Consider the following 21,339-nt stretch of genomic DNA (forward strand, 5'->3'; position numbering starts at 1 on the left):
ATATATATTCACATATATATGTGTGAATATATATATATATGTTTATATATATATATGTATATATATGTGTGAATAATATACATATATATACGTATATATGTGTGTGAATATATATATTCATAGGCTTAAAAGGAAACAGTTCTCCACATGCTTTGGAAACCAAAAATTTGATTAAATCAACTAGTCAAACAATCTCCAATATTCAACTAACATTTTTAACCTTTTGCCTCTTTTTTCCTGTTCCCCATCCTCCGCTGAGCTGCACTGGATGGTCTCGAAATGATATCCGTTCTCTACAAGATGGACCCAGATGTGATTTATCTGGTGTAGATACATTCTTTTCTAAGCAACAAACAAATATATGAAATTAAACAACAGCAAACACTAAATTTAACTGCTTCATGTTTCTTTTAATATCACAAAATATATTGCTATGTCAAAAATTGATAGCAATCATGTTTTCTAACTCTGTATTCCTCTCTGTTTTTTAACTTTTAAGTTAAAGTATTTTCGTAAAGCAGTAATTTATGAAAAAAAAAGCCTTTATGAAAATAAACAGTAAAATTACTAAACAAAATTACCCTATCTTTAATAGAGCCATTATGTGTCCGTTTTGAGTATATTTTACACAGATAAATTAGCATTTTCCAAATTGAAGTAGGTCCAGTTCAGAAGACATATCAATTTATCAAGTTCTTCTTTTAATATCTTAGCAAATGAAAGCATTTCTTCTTTCAAAGCCCAGGAATACTTGGATTCTGAGAAAGTTGAATGATGCCAAAGCAAGTTTAAGCACACACATAAATGTATTAAATAAAAATAATTGTCATATATATAGATGACTGAATAATTTAGCTATATATTATATACTATTATATAATATTACATATATATTATAAAATATACTGGTTATATACTGGCTATATACTAATTTAATAAACTAAACAACTATTGATTCAAATTATTATATTTATACAAAACAACATTTAACAGATGGAAATGTCTTTCTTAGACACCTATTAGCATGCTAAGTGTCTGAAAACAAATTAAACTTGCCAAGAGGATGATAAGATGTTCACAGTATAGCAGTTATATCTATCTATCTATCTATATATAATTAGTGTGATGGATTATCAAATACAAAATTTACAAACATTTTTTTTTTGCCACCTATCAAAGGAAAAGATTACCAATTACATATCTTTAGTAAACATTTTTGATATGTCAACCTCTTGGTGCTTTGAAACAACAAAACTAAATTTCTCATAATAGCCACCCCAAAATAATAATAATAAAATGCTTAAATTATATGATTGAACATGCTTATTTAGAAATATAGGTAACAATAGTGATACATTTTCAAACAGAACTTTTCTGTTTTCTTGTGGATACCTTTCTGTAGTCAGCTAGATCTAAATGTCAGGAGCTTTTACCAGCTTTGTGTTCCCTTTTATGAAATTTTTAATTATTGCAAATGCATCTTATAAATAGTTCTCTCTTTTTCTTTTCTAGTAGCTTTAATGCTTTAATAAGTAAACCTGTCTGTTTACTTATGGCTCTATGGCTATAGTCAATTGATTTTCTTTTTTTTTTTTTTCTATTTTTCTTTCTTTTTTTCTTGAGATATATAATTTACTCCAGGTCTACTTGATAGAGGTCTAAAATGCTACTGTCTTGCCTTTACAGGACCGTAGTTTTCTTGTCTTTGGATCCTTTTATTTGACACCTCAAATGGTAGAAGATATCTAGTACAGATAGGCTTTTGTTAAAGAGCAAAGAATAAAGTTATTTAACTAAGCAGTAAACATTCTATTCATTCTTTTGACTGGGAACTGTAAGACATTCATTGAAAGCTAAGACCTTCAAATTTGTTAATTGATTAAGGAAACAAAAATACATCTAATATGGTGATAATATAAAAAAAAAATGTGTCCCTCCATGAAAGATTTTAATTTTTTTTTTCTGAATTTGGAAATGTTGTTAAACCATAAAAAGATTTAATACTGTGGAATATGACATCTGAAGAAAAAGAAAGAATGAAAGAATGAAAGAAAAAGAAGGAAGGAAGGAAGGAAGGAAGGAAGGAAGGAAGGAAGGAAGGAAGGAAGGAAGGAAGGAAGGAAGGAAGGAAGGAAGGAAGGAAGGAAGGAAGGAAGGAAGGGAGGAAGGGAGGAAGGGAGGAAGGGAGGAAGGGAGGAAGGGAGGAAGGGAGGAAGGGAGGGAGGGAGGGAGGGAGGGAGGGAGGGAGGGAGGGAGGGAGGAAGGGAGGAAGGGAGGAAGGGAGGAAGGGAGGAAGGAAGGGAGGAAGGGAGGAAGGAAGGAAGGAAGGAAGGAAGGAAGGAAGGGAGGAAGGAAGGAAGGAAGGAAGGAAGGAAGGAAGGAAGGAAGGAAGGAAGGAAGGGAAGGAAGGAGGAAGGAAGGGAAGGAAGGGAGGAAGGGAGGAAGGGAGGAAGGGAGGAAGGAGGGAGGAGGAAGGAAGGAAGGAAGGAAGGAAGGAAGGAAGGAAGGAAGGAAGGAAGGAAGGAAGGAAGGAAGGAAGGAAGGAAGGAAGGAAGGAAGGAAGGGAGGGAGGGAGGGAGGGAGGGAGGGAGGGAGGAAGGAAGGAAGGAAGGAAGGAAGGAAGGAAGGAAGGATCTATTACATGTTTAAACTGGAAAAATATTTTGGGCTAGTGTATGCTTGAGACTGACTCTTTAATACATTCATCTTCAAGATTATATTAATGATAAAGGTATATTAAAGATAGCAGTTATTTCTATATTTTGATGAAAGAAATATTTGAATTACCTTTTGAATTAATATTGAATTATTTTGAATTATTTTGAAAAAAAGACAAATGTCAGAACAAAACCAATAATAATAAATTTGAAAATTAGTTTAAAAGTGACAGAGCCCAATGAATACAGAAAAAAAGAAAGTCAAACATATCCTAATTGCCTAGCCTGGATTATTCCTAGACTAACAACCACACTTGATTATGAACTTATCTGTACTGATAAATATTATTTTCATGATGGATTTCAGAAATCTATAAATATAGTTTTCTGGCTTTCCACTTAAAACTATACACAATTCATTGCAAGGGATATATTGTCTCAACATTGCTGTGAAAGGTATATTATTCCATAAAACAATCCCTACAGACTTGCTGTAATTCGCTATAAGATACTTGTGAGAAGTCTTTACAAATTAGTAATATACCCTTTTATTTTGGCAGAATGATGGCAGTATCTGTCATAGCATGAATTGTACTTGTCTAAACTTCATGGTCAATAGTTCACATATTTATTTTTTATTTTTAATTGTAATTGATTTGTACATTGCTTAGAGGGTAGCATAGTCAAATATTTTGTAAGTAAAATGTAATAATTTATTAGTTTTGAGTGTATATAATCTGTCTGACAAAACAACCTTCTATGTGAGAATCATAGCTCAGAATTTCTAGACCCTGTGGTCTCAGTAGCAGGGCAGGACAATTTCCTCAGCCTGAAGGTATTTTTGTAAAATTCCAGATACTCACTGCTCCCTTGAATCTGGGTTTAACAAATCAGAGGATATCCCAAACTCTGGTGGTCACGACGCTCTTTTTCTCTATGCAGTCTGTAGTGTTGGTTAGACTTTCTACTGTCTGCTTTAAACTTTACCTACAGTATTGATCTAGAGAAAGTTAATCAAAGCATAAGCTACTCTATATCCTTCCTTCCCATCATTCATAGGATTCTTAGCATTTTCAGACAAATAAAATGAAATCATTGCAGGGAATGAACAACAAATTTAGAATGAAAATATCACCATGTTAGGCCTGTAAAGTGCAAAGCATAGAATCATTTTGGTTGGAAAAGACTGTCAGGTCCAACCATTCATCTAACACTACAAGTCCACTGCTAACCCATGTCCCTAAGTGACACATCCACATCTCTTAAATACCTCCAGGGATGGTAACTCCCTGGGCTGCCTGTCTAATCACCCTTCCCATGAAGAAATGCTTCCTGATATCAAGTCTAAACATCCCCTGGCACAACCTGAAGCCATTGCCTTGAGTCTGAGAAGAGAGATTGACACCTTCCTCATTACAAGCTTCTTTCAGGTACTTAAAGAGAACAGTGCTTTGTCACCTCCTCAGCCTCCTTTGCTCCAGATTAAACAAGTCCAGTTCCTTCAGCTGCTCACTCCCTTTGTATGTCCCACCTTAATGTCTTTGAAGTGGATATAAACATGCTTGCTCTTTTGAGAATGTACTTCTGATATCAACTCAATTGAACTGAGAGATGGGTATTATTTTCAGCGTTGCTGTTCTAGTTAGTGGTCTAATTGGAGTGATGAAAAACTTCCATTGAGACAAAACAACATATTCCCTACAGAAGAATTCTCGAATAGTTACGTGCCAGACTGGTATAGAAGCATAATGAGGTTTGCTTACTCCTATTTATGTTATACCTAATATTCAGACTTTGTAATTACAGAACTACTGGTTGCTTAAATGTTAATTATGATTGAGTGTTGTAAAGCAAAGAAACAGCTCATTTATGATGAAGGCGTAAGTCAAATATAAGACATCTTTTTATTGCATCTTCCTCCTAGAGCTTAATGGAATAACCAGAAAGGAAAATCAAAATATACAAATGGAATGCATTGCAAATATAGGACTTAACTGATTTATCATACATGTGCCATTAAATTTCTGTGCTTATTTTTAAGTCATATCTTCTTCTGTTCCATTGAGAATCCAGGCAAGAATCCACTCTTGAGGGAAACTAAGAGAAGCATTTCTAATAAGTATAAAGCAAGCGTCTAGGTTGAGTGTTGCAAGAAATAAAAATATCACATGTAAATTAAAACTAACTCTGCTATATTTTTGTGCCTGTGTTACAACAGGTCTTCTAATTATACATTATTAAAACAGTCATTTTTTTTTCCCTTCAGAAATATTCAATAAAGACAGGTCCATATCAAATGGTTAAAATTTTGTCTAAATAAAGGGGATGACGGAAGACAAGAATTTGGGGATGATGATGCCATTTTGAACCGAACCTCCAAATGTTCCTTACAAATACAGCCTTGTTTTATTGTTTTATTTTTTAAAATCATTAAAGTGAACAGTTAACTGAAACCTTATTTGTTCCATTTATTTATGTTTATGCTTGTTATACTTCTCCTTGGAGATTATACTTGCTCAGGAGAAGTTTTACAAATTTACTGCTTTGTGAGATTCTTTAAGAACAGGTGAGAAAATAACAAAAAGTTGGGAAGATACTTGGTTCAATGAACAGAAGAATAAAACAAGAGTTCACTAAACAACAATGATGGCTTGCAAATGCAAACATTTTGCATGTTCTACCCAAAGTATCTAAAATGCTGCAAGGCCAGATATTCATGAATTATTAAAATATTTTAAAACTGTGAGATACTGTACATGTTCTTCAGAGCATAGTTTATTTGGAAGTCTTACTTTACAATCCAATACTTTTTTTTTTTTTTTTCAGATCTTTATAGTTCTCTTTTACAGCATTAGTAATAGATAAACGGCTTTCACAGGAAGCTTAGATTTGAAATACCTTATTTCTTCCCTAAATTACAATATGTGTCTTGCAAATGAATGTTTTGGGTATAAGTATATATTAACAAATAAAATTAATATTATCAGAACTTGATTGGAAAAATAAAAGGTGAAATTTAGAGTCTTAGTTTGTTATAAACAAATCTATAAGGCATATCTTTCATTTAGTAAGTGTACATACATACACAGGTATGCACACGTATATTTGTGATTTATGAAGAGTTGTAAACATGCATATAATACATTTTTTTAATGTTATATTCCATAAATGTAATGTGACTAAGCAAAAGGCAATAACAAAAAGATTCATATTCTTTCAAGCCCATATGTACGTATCTTTACTAAACAGAAATTAGAAGAAATACATTGTTTTTATTCTATAATGCAATGATAATTTTGCAACTATAACAATAAATAACAACAGCAACAATGACAACGTTTTTACCATTTATGGGTACTAGAATGAAATAGAACCTGGTATTAAGTATAATTTAACATGATATATAGTTATTCTAACACCCCCTCATATGGGAACAAATTGGTAGCCAAGAAAAACAATTTAATTTCTCCTATCTTGCAAGGGTTTGGAAGATTCAGGTTGTAAAAGTAATTTACTGTACTTTCATTTAATTGTAACTTTCAACTATATGAAGCTCGAGTATATTCTGAAATATATTCAGGTGCCTGTATATATCAAATAACTATTTCCTTTGACTACGTGCTGAAAGCTTGTCTTGGGTTTGGTTAACAAGCTTCTATTTCTAAGCAGTTACTTTTCTGTTGTTTAATCTGTTTTCTGCTATTGATTTGTTCTGGTCTTTTTTGGTTAAAACCTGGGTCTTTTAACAAATGTCAAGGTTTACATATCCTCTGTTTTGATAAGTAATGCAATATGTAAAATGCTTTGAATAAAATTCTTGGTGTCCAAAAAGAAAAGCTTAGTTAAACAGGTTATGGTAAAAATTTTATGATGCATAGTAGACATCATAGGGCATTTATCGATCCACCTAACATTGTGTGTCTGGAGAGAAAATTTATTTCAAAGTCTTTACCATATTGTATTACTTAAGAGCAAATACAGCATAAGAAGGCATGGAAAAAAAAAAATCAACATTTTAATGAAAGTGACCAGAACGAATCCTTAGCAGCAAAGCGTTTACATCAATTTAAGCTCTAGAAAGAAGCTAGTTCAGCAGGTCTATGAAAAGGTGAATGCAACAATCTCAGAAGAGTTACTTTTTAATATTGTTATTTATGGTATTTATGGCTATACTGAAGTCAAATCACAAATGTTCTCTTTTTCTTTTTTCTTTTTTTAAGTTGCATTGTTTACATTAAAACAAACAAAATATTGTATTATAAATTTTCATTATGTTTTTATATTTCACACGTATATTTGAATAGTATTGAGAAGCCACAGGAGCATCTTATATGTAAAGATATATTTCCTTTCCCTATAGAGATCTGAAACTAAAACATTTTGGGGGGGGGGGGGGAGGGGGAGGGGGTAATTAATTTAATGAATTTAATTTGTTTATCAAACATTGATGCTATTCTAACCAGATCATACCAGCAATTACATATTTGATTAATCTCAGCTCTTCAACTCTTAACATGAAACTCAGACACATAAAGGAATTCATACAGATTTACAAGAATAATGATGTGTTATAAAAAGTTATTAATCACCTTTCTACACATAGAGATGAAAAAACATAAAAAACATAATGCTCCAAAGATGTTCCTTTAAAATACAACGTTTTCCTAACCATAAACAGGACTTTAGCAAATCTATTAAAGACCAATATTTCCTTTGTATTCCAGCTTCTTATCTATTTCCCAAATTTTGTCCATTTAAGACGAAATTTTACAGGCTGACTTATTGGTTTTGCCTGAAGTTTTCAGAAGTCAGTCTCTTCTAAGAAAAAAATACATGAGATATTTATGTTGCCCATTGCAGAAATGACTTGAAATTTGCCAAGCAACACAGCTTTGTTTTTTGAATCTGTCCAAATTTGATGAAGTATATAGAAATTGTTCCTACATGGTTGGAAGTGATTTTGGTTATGTTCCTTAAAACATCAGGCAACATTGAAACATGCTTTATCATGATGTTACAGGGAGCTAAGCATATCTGTTCCTAAAAACAATGTTGAAAGTCATGCTAGGTCAGGGAACTTAAGAGCCTGCTTGCTCTCTGTGACAGAGTCTAGCTACAGGAGCAATAGAAGCAGGAAGGAAAGTGAGAGAAAGGCAGAGGGTTATTTAGTTATGAAGACCTAGCTAGATATACACTGTCACTAATTAATTTATTTTGTGAATTAATCAATTCCTCATTTGACACAGCCCTTGATTTTATCAGTCTATTTTAACTAATCTGTGGTTTGCATGGTTGTACCTGTGTATATCCATCTGTAACATTACTCCTTTGTTGACATGACAGCTTCCTAATAGTCTACACAGTTCACAAATGAGGAGGAGGCCCTTTGCCTTTCCTAACAGTTAAATATATAATGATCCTTTCAACAGTGGGTATATAAACTTTACATAAGTATAGAAGTATAGTACATATCTCAATTGTCATTTCAGCAGTTAGAGGAACTGGAAAGTCAAAATGACATACTTAATATCAACTAACAGGCTACTTACAGAACCAGGAAAAAAAAAAAAAAAAAAAAAAGAAAAAAAAACCAAAATTCTTGAATCTGCTGTTAAATATTTACTCTCATGTGGATAAATGTATACTATCAGAACCATTTATTTACCATACCCACAAAAAAGTACTTTTTAAAATATCTGTCTATGCATGAACAAGTTCCCTCGTGCTGTGTATTTTTGCATATAGGACATCAAGTAAAGTTCAGTATACTGAAGGATTCTTAAAATATAATGAAGAATATTGTATAGATTTACAATATTGGATTATAAATCCATTATAATTGGATATTTATTGGATTTATAAATCCAATATATAATATATAATATTGGATTTATTCACTTTTTTTTTTTTTTTTTTTTTAATTCACTTCCTTTTCACAGCTTCTTGCCTAAGCACCACCCTAATGTGGCTAAGAGTTTCCAGACTCAGGTTATTTTGTATTTTTTTTCAGCATACAACATAGGCTTAATCCATTTCTAACTGTTTTCCTCTGACAAAATATATATATGTTATGCAAAAAAGTGGTGGAATATCATCTCTTTTCATATTTTGTATTCTGGTAAGATGTACAGAGGAAACTGTGGAAAAAATATATTGAAATGATGTTCACAGCAATAATCATAATTCTCTAGTACGTTTCAAAACCTGGTAAATTTTAACTACTTCAGAACTGTGGAACCCTTTTTCATCCATTCTATACATTCATTTCCTGAGAACAAAAATATTCATAGTATGGAATTATCCCATAATCTTTTACTGGACAAAATGCATATCTTAACATTCATGTGGTCATACTACCAGATGTGGCTTACAGAAGAGATAGCTTTATTCCTAATATAGTGATAGCAGTTGTGATTTTCTCAAGTAAATTGGGTTCATCATTTTTTAATTGGTACAAGTAATTAGTACTGTAAATATCCCTTATACACTTACAGCATTTCTACATGTTTCTAAGGAGAAAGCATAAATTTTATATATTTGCATAGTATAAATCTTCTAGAAATTCTACTAAGCAAGTAAATAGCAAGAAACTGAAAGGACTACTAAATAAGTACTTCCATATTTGATCATATGTTTCTAAAATGTTCCTTACTCAGTTTCTGTAACATGGCAAACTTCTAATGGAGACTGTATGAGAAAAAAGAAAGAGTGGAAGGAAGGAAGGAAAGAAGGAAGGAGGGAAGGAAGGAGGGAAAGAAGGAAGGAAGGAAGGAAGGAAGGAAGGAAGGAAGGAAGGAAGGAAGGAAGGAAGGAAGGAAGGAAGGAAGGAAGGAAGGAAGGAAGGAAGGAAGGAAGGAAAAATACCAGCTGAAGTTTCTCAGTAAAACATAAATGAGAGTAAAGGATGAAGAGGGATCTTAAAAATGAAATGTTTACTGCACACAAAGAGTTTACAATTCCTAAATGAAAGACAGCAGTTATGGAACTGGAATATATAGACAATTATAATGGTAAGGGGAAAGGAGCAGGAAAGCAGGCATTTTTTGAGAAGTAAAGATGTATCATGCTCCTTAAAACAAAGCTGAAAATTTTCTTAGGGATTCTGATTTATCAAGAGAAAGGGAGGCAAAAAAAAAAAAAAAAAAAAAAAAAAAGGAAAAAAAAAACTGGGATTCTCTCAAGAAGAAGAATAAGAATTGAAAGGTGTAATAAGGAAAGTGAAAAAAATGAGCAAAGTTAAGGGAGGTTTTTATTTATTTATTTATTTATTGGTTGGTTGGTTGATTTTTTTTTTTTTTCTCTACTGAGTTGGAAGTCTTTCCACTGTAAGAACAGCTTTATTAAACTTCATTAATTTAATTTCACAGAGTATGAGAATGGTAGAGTTGAAATTTATCTGAGAAATTAAACCAATACACGTCTGCAGTGGAGATAGCAATTAAAGGTCATGTTTAGAATTAGGGGTGATTAAGGAGTTACAAGGTTGAGCTCCAAGCATTTTTGTTTGTTTGTTTGTTTTGTGTTTTTTTTTTTTTTTTTTTTAATTTTGTTTCACAAAAAATAATATTTTACGGAAATCAGAGACTCTCTGAAAGACTAAGGAAGAAAAGAATTGAGAATAACAGGTAGCATTTTAAGTAACAATGAGTGGCCCAGCTCCCATTACATTCTACTTTCAAATTCTAGTGCTTCTGGGAAGTCCAGTCAGATTGCAGGTCACAAAACAAGAAAGTAAAAGAGAATAAAATTTAAGATTTGTAGAGTACAGAAAAACACAAAATGCTGATGATAGGTAGACAATGTAGTTTTACATCTCATCTCAATGTACAACATTGATTGTATGTAACCAGTCTGGGATGATAGAATGGAGTTTATGATTGTCATAACCTACTCACAAACTCTGGATTAGCATAAAAAAAAACAAACATCTAGCTTGTTATCAAAAAATAATTACTCAATTTCTAATTCTTGCAAAAAAAATTCATTGTCCACCTTGTACCTTAGTGTTAACTACACTATTATTGCTCTATTCACTAACAAATTTTCTAATTATTCACTAACAAATTTTATAACCAGTAATTCACACCAGTATTCACAGAGCTAATAAAGATTTTAATAAAACTCTGTAAGGCACTAACCACAACACATACCATGGGTATGTGTTACAGAGAAGGTACACATCAGATAAAAATATCTTTCTCTTCTGCCATTTTTTTAAAGAAAGCAAGGTGAGTTAATGTAAAAAACTTAAAGGCAGAAAATACAGTCAGCAAAAGTCTTTTAAACTTGCTTCCTTTTGCAACTCATTGGCACAAATTTATCAGAAAGATCAAGACCTTAGCAGATTGATGAGAATGGACAAAAAATTAAAAAATAAAAATAAAAGCCCCAAAACATCAAGAAATAGAAAAGAAAAAATAACCAGAGAGCAGAAAGAAATAACTATGATTTTTGGAAGGAATACAAGGTGGTATGTTTGAGAACATAATGTACTGGCCGTCAATCCAGGCAAGGTTCCAAACTGGATAGATAACTAGTCTGACCGAGCACTTTTTATCCTTTCTTAATGTTATATCTTTTACTTACTTTTTTTTTTTTTTTGTTAATATAATTTAACCCATATCAGTCTTTTCCCTTTGAACATATAACAGAGAAGCACATTAAATATCCTAAGTGCTACACAGAAATGCTTTCCTTTGCCTAAGATGTACTAGGTCCACAGCATTTCCTTTATTATTAAAATTATTTTTGTGTCAAAGAACAGAATTAAGTTAGTTTGGGATTAATTCATTCAATCCATTTTTTTTTTTTTTTCAGAAACACCTAGTAATTTCTGGTGATAACAATCTTTAAAATCTTTAACCTTAACTTCAGAAATGCTAAGAACCTATCCTCAGCAAATAAGGCCTACAAAAAGTACATTGAAAATTGGCAGTTCCCCAAAATACTTCTGAAAATGTTGACTTAGCCTTTCTAAAAACACCTCTGAATTAAAGCAGTGAAGCAGTCTACATGTTTTGTCTTTACAAAAACATGATCTACAGTCATGACCCAGCAATATATGAAAGGCATTTTTTTCAGTATCACACAATTTTTTATTTATTTTTTTTTCAGTAAATGTACCTAAAATAATTTATTCTGTATTTTTAGACCTGCTTTTTCAATCTGGAGGATCTCAATGATTTATTGATGCATTAACTGAATTACAAATTATATATAAGAAACATATATGATATCCATAACATCTCTTAAATTTAGTAACATCTCTCAGCTGTACAGCACAATTTGCCAAAGACTCCCTACCAATAATTAGAATGTAAAGTGGTAGTGTAGCTATGTTTTGTTGATTAAATCTTGTCAGATCATTGAGGTCAAATTCTCCTGAAAAGTGGTGTAAGGACTTGATTTAATAATTAGTTAAAATGGAAACATGTCCAAAGTCACAGTCCCTTTTCTAATCTCTTCAGTAATATCAATTCATTGTTAATTCAAAATGAATACACCTACTGAATCACTAAAACACTTTCCAGGCTTCCTCATTAAATATTTCAGAATGCAAAACCAAGAGGGAATACAGCAGGAAATTATTATATAATTAATATAATTTTCATATAAAAAAGAGGCAAACATTTAATGATTAAAGATTATGATTTATGATTATGATTTAACGATTAAAGATTAAGGTCCCCATTGAGCTAATAATTTATTGTAAATTATTGAAGAGCAACAGTATTCAGCAAACTGAACTAATATAATAAACATGCTTATTTACTTGATATTAATTGTAGAAAGACAACAGTAATATCTGGTTTTATAAGTAATATGCATTTCAGTTTAATGTATCATCACTGTTTAGCCTTCTCATATCCACAATGAAAAAAATGTATAGAAAATAATACATACAGAAACATATATAGAAAAACATAAATCGTCTGCCCTTTTTTCCTTAGTTCCTCAACTACAGAAAGGAGAATGAACATGTAAATGTGCTTATATAGATATGTCTTTTGTGAAAATACATATATTACCAGACACAGTAGACTGTCTGTCTCTCACACTTATGACTCTGCCAGTTGGATTGTTCTCTGCTTCTTTCCTAGACTCTTCATTTTGAAGGCATAATACAATGGGACTTTTTTATTTACTGTACTAAAGCTCCTAAGGCAAGTTCTGCATAACAGTTCTCTCTTCAGAGAAAGAGCTGATTCTTATTTATTTTTCTGGATGGCAGGATAGTGCAGGTTATACATTATACATTATACAGCAGTTATACATTAATATGAAAGTGGTGTATACTACCTAACTCAATTATTCCAGATATGCATACATTCTATTCTGAACATATGAATATAATGATAATTTTGCTGTTGACATTTGCAGCTCAGCTACTAAATTCAGGATCCTAGTAGTCAGCAATCTCATCTAATTTAAATGGTGGGGCTTCATTAGTAGCCAACGGAGAGAAACTGGAAAATTCAGGATGCAATTCAAGTTTTTCTAACATGGTAGGCAGACAAAGAATTTTATTCTTTCCTGATGGCTGCACTTAACTGAGACTAGGATGCTACATTTTATCTAATCTAATTTTAGGAATGTAAACTTTGACACAAATAATTTCAAGAAACTGCATTGCCTAAATGGATTTATGAATTCTAATAATTTTTCCAGAGTTATTTAATAATGCTTATATTTTCCACAATGAAAATTTGGGGCCTTTGAATTAAATTTATTTGAATAATTCAGTTTGTACACAAATGACAAAATATAGTACATCGTATTAGAAATATGCTAACATATTCTTCAGCTACATTATGCAAAATAAAACATGAATCCGAAAATGGTATCATTTTATGACTTTCAAGCATTATTCTATTTCTTCATATACATGTTCTTCTTTTAATTTGTATGATATTAAAGATTGATAAAAATAAAGGGATCCTCTGCCACTGAGCTACAGTAAGTTCTGTAGGATGCATATACTACAGCATTATTGGTAACTAACATGACAGAAATCTATGGCTTGATTAAGATATGTGTTATGGTATTTAGTTAACAGAAGTTGTATTTTCCAAATCTATTTTGGGGAAAAAAAATGAAGGAGAACATAAAACAATAATATTTTTAGCATCAAATATTCTGTTTGTAGTATAAAGAAACAATATTTTATGAACTTGGGCATCGGAAGACCTAGTATATGTCACACTGCCTGTGGGTTAAAATTACAAGAGGAAAGTCCATTGATATTAATGATGCATTTTTTACACAGAACCATAGAAAACATATGAAAAGGTTTCAGGTAAGAAACAGAAGAATAATTAGCATATGTTATTAGGGATTCCAAGCATGCTTAGTTCCACAAAACTATTTTAAAGTGACCTTTAAAACTGGTATTGAAAAAAACCCATAACTTACTTGAAGATCTTGCTGAGTGTCTGTGTGGCTGCTTATTTTTTTCTCTGTTCTTAGTCAAAGCACTTCCACTGGCCATGGAAACAAGATCTAAATCCGTGTCTTCTCTGCTTACAGGGCTTGCCTGGAAGCAGTGGGAGAGAATGTACACAATCATGAAACAAAATGTAACATTTTCTGAATGCAGCTCACATTACCCCAAATAAACAAACAGGGCCTGTCAAACAACCTTCTTCAAAATGATACCACAATCCTTTATTGTTGCCTAGGCTGAACAAATGCACTATGTCAAAGCATTTTTGTAAATAGGAGCCGATCTTAAAATTGTGGTTTGTGATCTGAGTCAATGCAGCAACAAAAGAAAACATTTTAGTACAGTAATTTTGAAGAAAATCAATCTTGCAGATGGTTGATGAAACCTTAAACAGCTTAAGATCATTTACTGACCAGTCTATAATTTAAGTTATAGCTGAATGTCAGAGATGTCATATTGGATTATTTTCTGCAATATTTATGTTTTATCCAGGACATGTATCACTTCAATCAATCAAAGACCCAGTAAGTAATTTAATCTTTTAGTTTTTTGCTACTTAACCATATCCATCAGTTAGCATTTAAATTATAGTTTAGGTAAGAGTATTTTATTAATTAGGAACTCCTACATTTTGGCATGAGGCATGTTACCTGTACCTCAATATGGCAAAATAGAAAAGAAAATCATCTTTTAGATTAGCCAGAGGTCCTTGTTTTGGCACCATGTATGGTAACGGTTAAAAATATTGACCTGGAAGATATCACACACTGTAAATTGTCAAGAGTCACTTTTTTTTTTTTTTTTTTTTTTTTCCTAGCAATTACTACATATTTACTCAACAAGAACTCTCTTTCCTTGAAATTAAAAGCTATTCAATGTCTAAAGCAGTTATCCAACAATACTATTCATTAGATATTGAGGACCAGCAACAATGACCAGGAAAAATCAGACACTGGAGAAGAGTGATCTACAAAATCCCCAGTATAGACCTAGTCAGCTGAAGTACTGACCATAGGTATACACTTAAATTTTCTGTTCTCTGGCACTTCAAAAGTGGAGTCCAGAATGCAGATTAAGCCTTTCCTCCATCAGTGCCGAAAAGCCACAAATCCTGTAAGAACCTAGGTGTCTGAGTAGAGTCCACTTTTTCAACTTAAACAAACAAACAGAAAAACAAACAAAACCAGAGAGAGAGAAAGAGAAAGAAAATTCTGGTAGCAATGCAACAAAACTTTCACACAATATACTAGTAGCTAGACTGCTTGATCAGGCTTTGGGAGACTGGGTCTCAATTCCTTCCTCAGGCAGCTAAGGCCTGCAGCTCCCTTTTTCTCAGGAAAATGCCATGACTGTAAAGTTGTAGGTTATTCTGGAGGAGACAATCTCCAGACTTCCTGTTCAAACCAGCTCACTGTACCAAGAGAAGCATTGCTCCAATGTAGACAAGCTTTGTAGTCCAGTCTAACAGAGAACTCAAATGAAATGGAGACCTGTTTCATTTCTTTGTCTTTATCCAGGCACTGTTTAATGTAAAATTCATTAAAAACTTCATGCCATTTTCAAACGAACAACTCCAAAGATACAGAGATTTTATGCTCTTCCTTAGTGACTGTGTACCCTTTGTGTCAGCACAAAGTTTATTTGTTGCTTCCTTCTGTCTTTTATATATTTAATGACCATTATTTTAAAGTTTCACTTTGCACAGGTAGCGGGATTCATTATTGTTGTTAATATCAATTTTATTTGCTTTTTCATAGCAATATTAAGAAATTGCATAGATATTGCATGTTTAAAATTTTAAAATTAAAACTTTTAGTTTCTCTTGAATTGAAATAATGCAATCAATGTGATTCTCAGAGAGATTCTAAACAATGGAATTGATCATTCTTATTTCCATCTAAAGTGTTTCAATGCATAGCAGAAGTTATGTCACAGTTTGCAAAGACACAGAAGGCCACAGCATTTTAAGCAACTTACTTTTACATGGAATTATTATCTACCTACCATCATAGAAGCTGAGGTTTCATCACCTTATAGACTACATTATTCAGGGTCATATGCTAGATTTTAATTTGGCTGTCTGGCTCTCTCATATAAAATATTTGTTATATTCTTTCAAGTAAAGGCAAGTGTTTTCAGCCAATTACAATCAAAGTAAATCTTAAAGCTGTATTAATCTCTGGAGCAAACTTAATTAATTAAGGTTTGTAAAGAACCTGATTAAACGTCCTCTGAAAGTAATTAAAACCTTCCCTTTTACTCCTATAGCTTAGAGCCAAAATTTAGAAGAAATTTAAGATACTGGTACAATTTTTCAGAGTACAGTATTGGACTTCAGTCTGTAGCGCATTTAAAATTTTGGATATTTTGCCCTTAGCTTTATTATTACAAAATATTTTTTTTTTTCCTATTAGTTGGAAATTAATTTTATCAGAAGGAATATTTGTCCTGAATACAGTTCTGCATACAAATATTCACCTATTCTTACATTAAATTATCAAGGTATTCTGTAATCTTCTGAGGTAAAAAATTGCTGCTAATTTCAAGTTACATAAATTTTGAGATGCTGATCAGTAGTGAAGTGGTTAACTATGTAGGTAACTTCAAGTAAATATGCAACAAAGATGAATAGGGAAGTCTATTCTACTTCTAATTCAGGAAAATCATATTTAATTTAAAGTGCCCAGCTTAAATTGTAAGCCAGCATGCCTTCTAGTACCACTTATGTGGTAGTATTAACCAAATTATCAAGATTAATAAAACAAGATCTTAAATTTACTGCAGGCTACTAAATAGGGTTTATTCTCCAATGAAAAGGGCTAAGACTTCTATGACTTTATTGTTAATATGCAAACACAGAAATACTATTTTGGGTCAGCTAAAAACAAAGTCTTAACTCTTGGAATGCATACAGATATCAGTTAGAAAACTACATTAATCTAGTATGTTCAGAATCCAGGCTTATGTAGCACATACAAGTTAGGGATGCTATTACACACCAAGAAACTCTATAAACGAGCATATGACAATAAATGACTGGAAATGCCAAGGAATGTTTTCCTGTTCTAATTCTCTCTCTGTTTCTCCCTCCCTTTTCTTCTCTCTCTTCCTCCCTCCCTCTCTCTCTCTCTCTGTGTTTGATTTGGTGAATGTATATTTTCATCTTTCTTTCAAATTACCAGCACTTTTCCTACTTTTTTGGTAATGATTACTGCTGAATGTTAACTTAATTATTGTCATGATTTTGTAGCTTTTAACTGAGTTACTTTGCAGAAGCATTAGGATTATGTTCAGATTTCACATTTCAAACTTCAAAAGCTAACAAAATATATATACATTTTTAAAACATAATTCTCCATCCATCTATGTGTATAAACCACATTATTATTTCACTGCCTATATAAAGCTGCTTTCTACATTAGAGATATATTTTATTCCTTTATTTCTATTTTTTGACCTATTGCATTTTTCACAGTATTTCATTTATGTATAACAGCTGTGTAACATGGCACAGGCTGAGACAATCCCATAACATTGCTTGTTATGTGGGTACACCACATAATACTGTTGTGGGATTGGTGTAGAATTTTGTGGACAGAACTGCTTACTGTAAATAGGATACAATCTACCTATGTGCATATATGCTTATTGATAATTATATAATGTGTAATTTAGATAACATTACTAGATTATGATTTGTTCAAATCAGAGCAATTACTTTTTTAGACTTTATCTAACAAATAACTATTAGTTCTGCTGCATCTAAACCCCATCAGAAGTCATCCAGTTCATGATTTCAGCCACTGAACATTCAAAAAAAAACAACCAACCAAACAAACAAACAAAAAAAAACACCCTAAGAATTGCACAGTTATCATACCAAAGAAAAATCTTAGACTTGAAAAACCTAACTTAAAGAAATCTCAGACTTAAAAACCCGACTTAAAGAAAATGGCAATAGTAATGTCTAACTCTTAAGAGCATTTGTTCAATCATGAATTTTAGAAGGGTATAAAGAAGCATTTCCAAAACACACATATTGCATAGTTGGTGAAACCAAGGAATACAGGTGCTGGAGAGGGCCAAGATTGCTTCAAGTACAGGTATGTAAGGTATGTAATCTTAGAGGCATGTCACATCATGGAACTATGGAAATTTGTTTTATATGTAATATATATATATTTTTATATATATATATTTATATAATATATATATAAATATTATATATATATATTTATAATATATATATATATATAATATATATAATATATTATAATATATAATATAATATAATATAATATAATATAATATAATATAATATAATATAATATAATATAATATATATATTTATATATAAAAATATTATATATATATAATATATATATATATATATAAATATATAAATATAAATATATAAATATATATATATAAAATATTTATATATATTATATTTTGTATGTGAATAGAAGACACAGACTTTGTCAGTTCCTGATGTGAATTAATTTGGAAGTAGCTCAATGCAGTTCAATATGAGCATCAGTTCAATACCAGCAGTATAAACAAACACACCAACAAAGCATGTTGCCATACTTTATAAATAGACATAAAATAAATACACAAGACTTGTGTTCTCATACTTGGTACTAACTGAAATCAATAGATGAAAATGTATCTATATAAATACAATAAAATTCAGGTTTTCATTGTACCTCAGATACAGATGGACACAAGGAATGTGTAAACAGATACTTGCAACCAACACACTAGAATCAAGTACAGCTCTATCATAACTAAAATTACAATTGATATTCCATATAAAGCTAAATTCTGTATTGTTTTTAATTTTATTTTTTTCACCCCCACATAATTACGTCAACAAGTATATTGCTAACTTGGTAATAAGATATGAAGTCATACACTATAAATTGGTATCATACCAGTTTGGCTCACTACCAAAGGAACATTTGGGTCTTTCTAACACTAAGTCTTTTCAACTAGTAAATCTTCAGATTGTTAAATCATTTGTATTCCGCCTCCTGCCAGCCAACAGAATTACCCATTTTAGAAAATACTTTTTTTTTTTTTTTAATGCTGCAAAGAAAAGAATGAATCACAAGAAGACAAGAGACCATTTTATGAAAAAAAATAGTAAAGAAATTGTAGAAATAAATCTGACTTTACACTATTTTTAATAATGTTACTATATTAATAAATAAGTAACTTTATTTTGGTAAATGACACTGTGGGCATATTAGAATGATTTAGGTATATGACATAGAATTTAACAACATTTAAACTTGTCTGATTGACAAAAATACATTTTCAGTCAATAATGTAATTGGTGCTGAACCATATTTATTGCTTTAAAATCTTTTTAAAGGTTGATTTAGAAGCTTTAAAAACAGTTATATTTGATATCTTAAACAAACAAACAAACAAAAGTATCAAGTTATGAAACCAGAACCCTATGTACACATATGGGTTCTTGTGCCTGACTCTTCCTGTGATCTCCATCAATGGTTGACTTGATTGCCAAATAGAGATGACATTAAAGAATTATATTCAATCAAAAAAAGCTCCTGGTTGTTTTTATACCAAATATGCATTTGAAAACACTATCAAGGCTTAGCTGAATTCTGCAAAATTCCACATGGAAACAAGTTCTTACCACAAGTTGCACTTGTCCACTGTTGCAGATCACAGGATCCAACTCAGGCAAAAAAGAACAGCTGGGAAAAATGTAAAATGGAAGTTTTAATAAATATTGCTGTATACCATTAAAATACCTGTGAGGATCTGATCCTGGAAACATTCCTGTTCAGATGTAGCTAAGTAGCAATGACATCATTTAAAATGATTCCATGGTTAAAACATGTTAAAGTATCAGGGTAACTAATATTACAATTAATAGTACATAATATTAAAATTAATAAATTATTAACAACTACTATTTTAATATTAATTTATTAATCATAAAACACTAATTTCAAACTGTAGATATCAATAAATACAATACGTCTGTTTGCATGTACTGACATAAATTCTGACTAAATCAGTTGTCACACTAGTCTGTTTTCACTTGCATAAATGTATCAGCTGTTCTAAATAGTCTACCAGTGATGTTCCAGTGTAGGTCAGTGGGAATTTTGCCACATGCATAAATGGTATCATAATCCTAAAAATACCAGTACAAATATTAGTGCATAGCACACACCCACAGAGGTAACAAAGTAATATTTAAATAACATTAAAAAAAAAAAGCCTTTACAAATTTCCGTGTCTTCTTACTTTCAAACATCATTACATGTTCTGCTCCAGTGTTTTCATTCGAATTAAAAGTCATGACAGATATCTTAAACAAGCTCTTGTAGTGTTTCCCTATTATGGAACGTAACTGACATATTTTCTGAAGAATATTTGCTGCATAGACTTCCTTCAGTCATCGATATAGTTTAGAAATGTGGAATATTTTCCCATGTAAAATGTAACAATATGCAGTCCATTTCATTATGAATTAAATACATTTTTAATGAAAGTCAAGTTAAAATGCTTATAGTAAATCCATTGCTTGCTTATCGACCCCTTGTTTAGTCCTATTACAGATGCCTTTGTCTGTTCTGCCCATTAATGGTTTCACTAACGTATCAGTTACTTGTACTGACAAGCTTATGAGCACTTATTGACAAGTATATGAGAAACATATACTCAGTCTTTTAACATTCATTTAGGGAATAAAATTACCTTTTTCTTTAACTGTATTGATATTTTACCTGTTTAATAACCGAAATAAAATTGAGAGCATATTTACTATATTTTACTGAAGTATACATACCATGACGATGTAAAAGAAGGTTTTGAAGACAAAATATTAATACATGGCATATAGTTAAAAAGTGGGTGTTTTACTTCCTTAATTGAATCAAACAATATAGGTAATGTTACAGTTGATGTAATTACATAAAACTGTAATACATACCAATAAAGTTACAAGGTATATAAAGAACAAGCACTTTTTCCTATACTAGTTACAATACAAAAACTTTGCTTGCATAAACCTATGTTTATACTTTATCATAAAGTCCTGCACTGTTTATCATACCACTATCACTGTAGAAGAAGTATCTATTCAATGCCTAAAATAATTCTAAAAGGTACTGTGTTTGGGACCCGGAAGTATAGTGTACTGTGTGCTATCTACAAAGTCATGTTTGTTTTAGAACTATTAACCTAGGTTTCACT

The 21,339-nt window shown here is 31.4% G+C and overlaps 1 protein-coding gene across 1 annotated transcript in view; it reads right to left on the minus strand.

Annotated features, from left to right (window-relative positions):
- Positions 1-202: 202 nt before the first annotated feature.
- The window catches only part of LRRIQ1 (leucine rich repeats and IQ motif containing 1), a 111,853-nt gene continuing 90,716 nt past the window's right edge, over positions 203-21,339 (minus strand). The window contains exons 25-27 of the mRNA XM_032208223.1: positions 19,769-19,829; positions 14,070-14,190; positions 203-342 (exon numbers count right to left, since the gene is read on the minus strand). Coding sequence (XP_032064114.1) covers positions 203-342; positions 14,070-14,190; positions 19,769-19,829 — 322 coding nt within the window. The remainder of the gene's footprint in view (positions 343-14,069; positions 14,191-19,768; positions 19,830-21,339) is intronic.

This window comes from Aythya fuligula, chromosome 1 (genome assembly GCF_009819795.1).
Source record: "Aythya fuligula isolate bAytFul2 chromosome 1, bAytFul2.pri, whole genome shotgun sequence".
NCBI lineage: Eukaryota > Metazoa > Chordata > Aves > Anseriformes > Anatidae > Aythya > Aythya fuligula.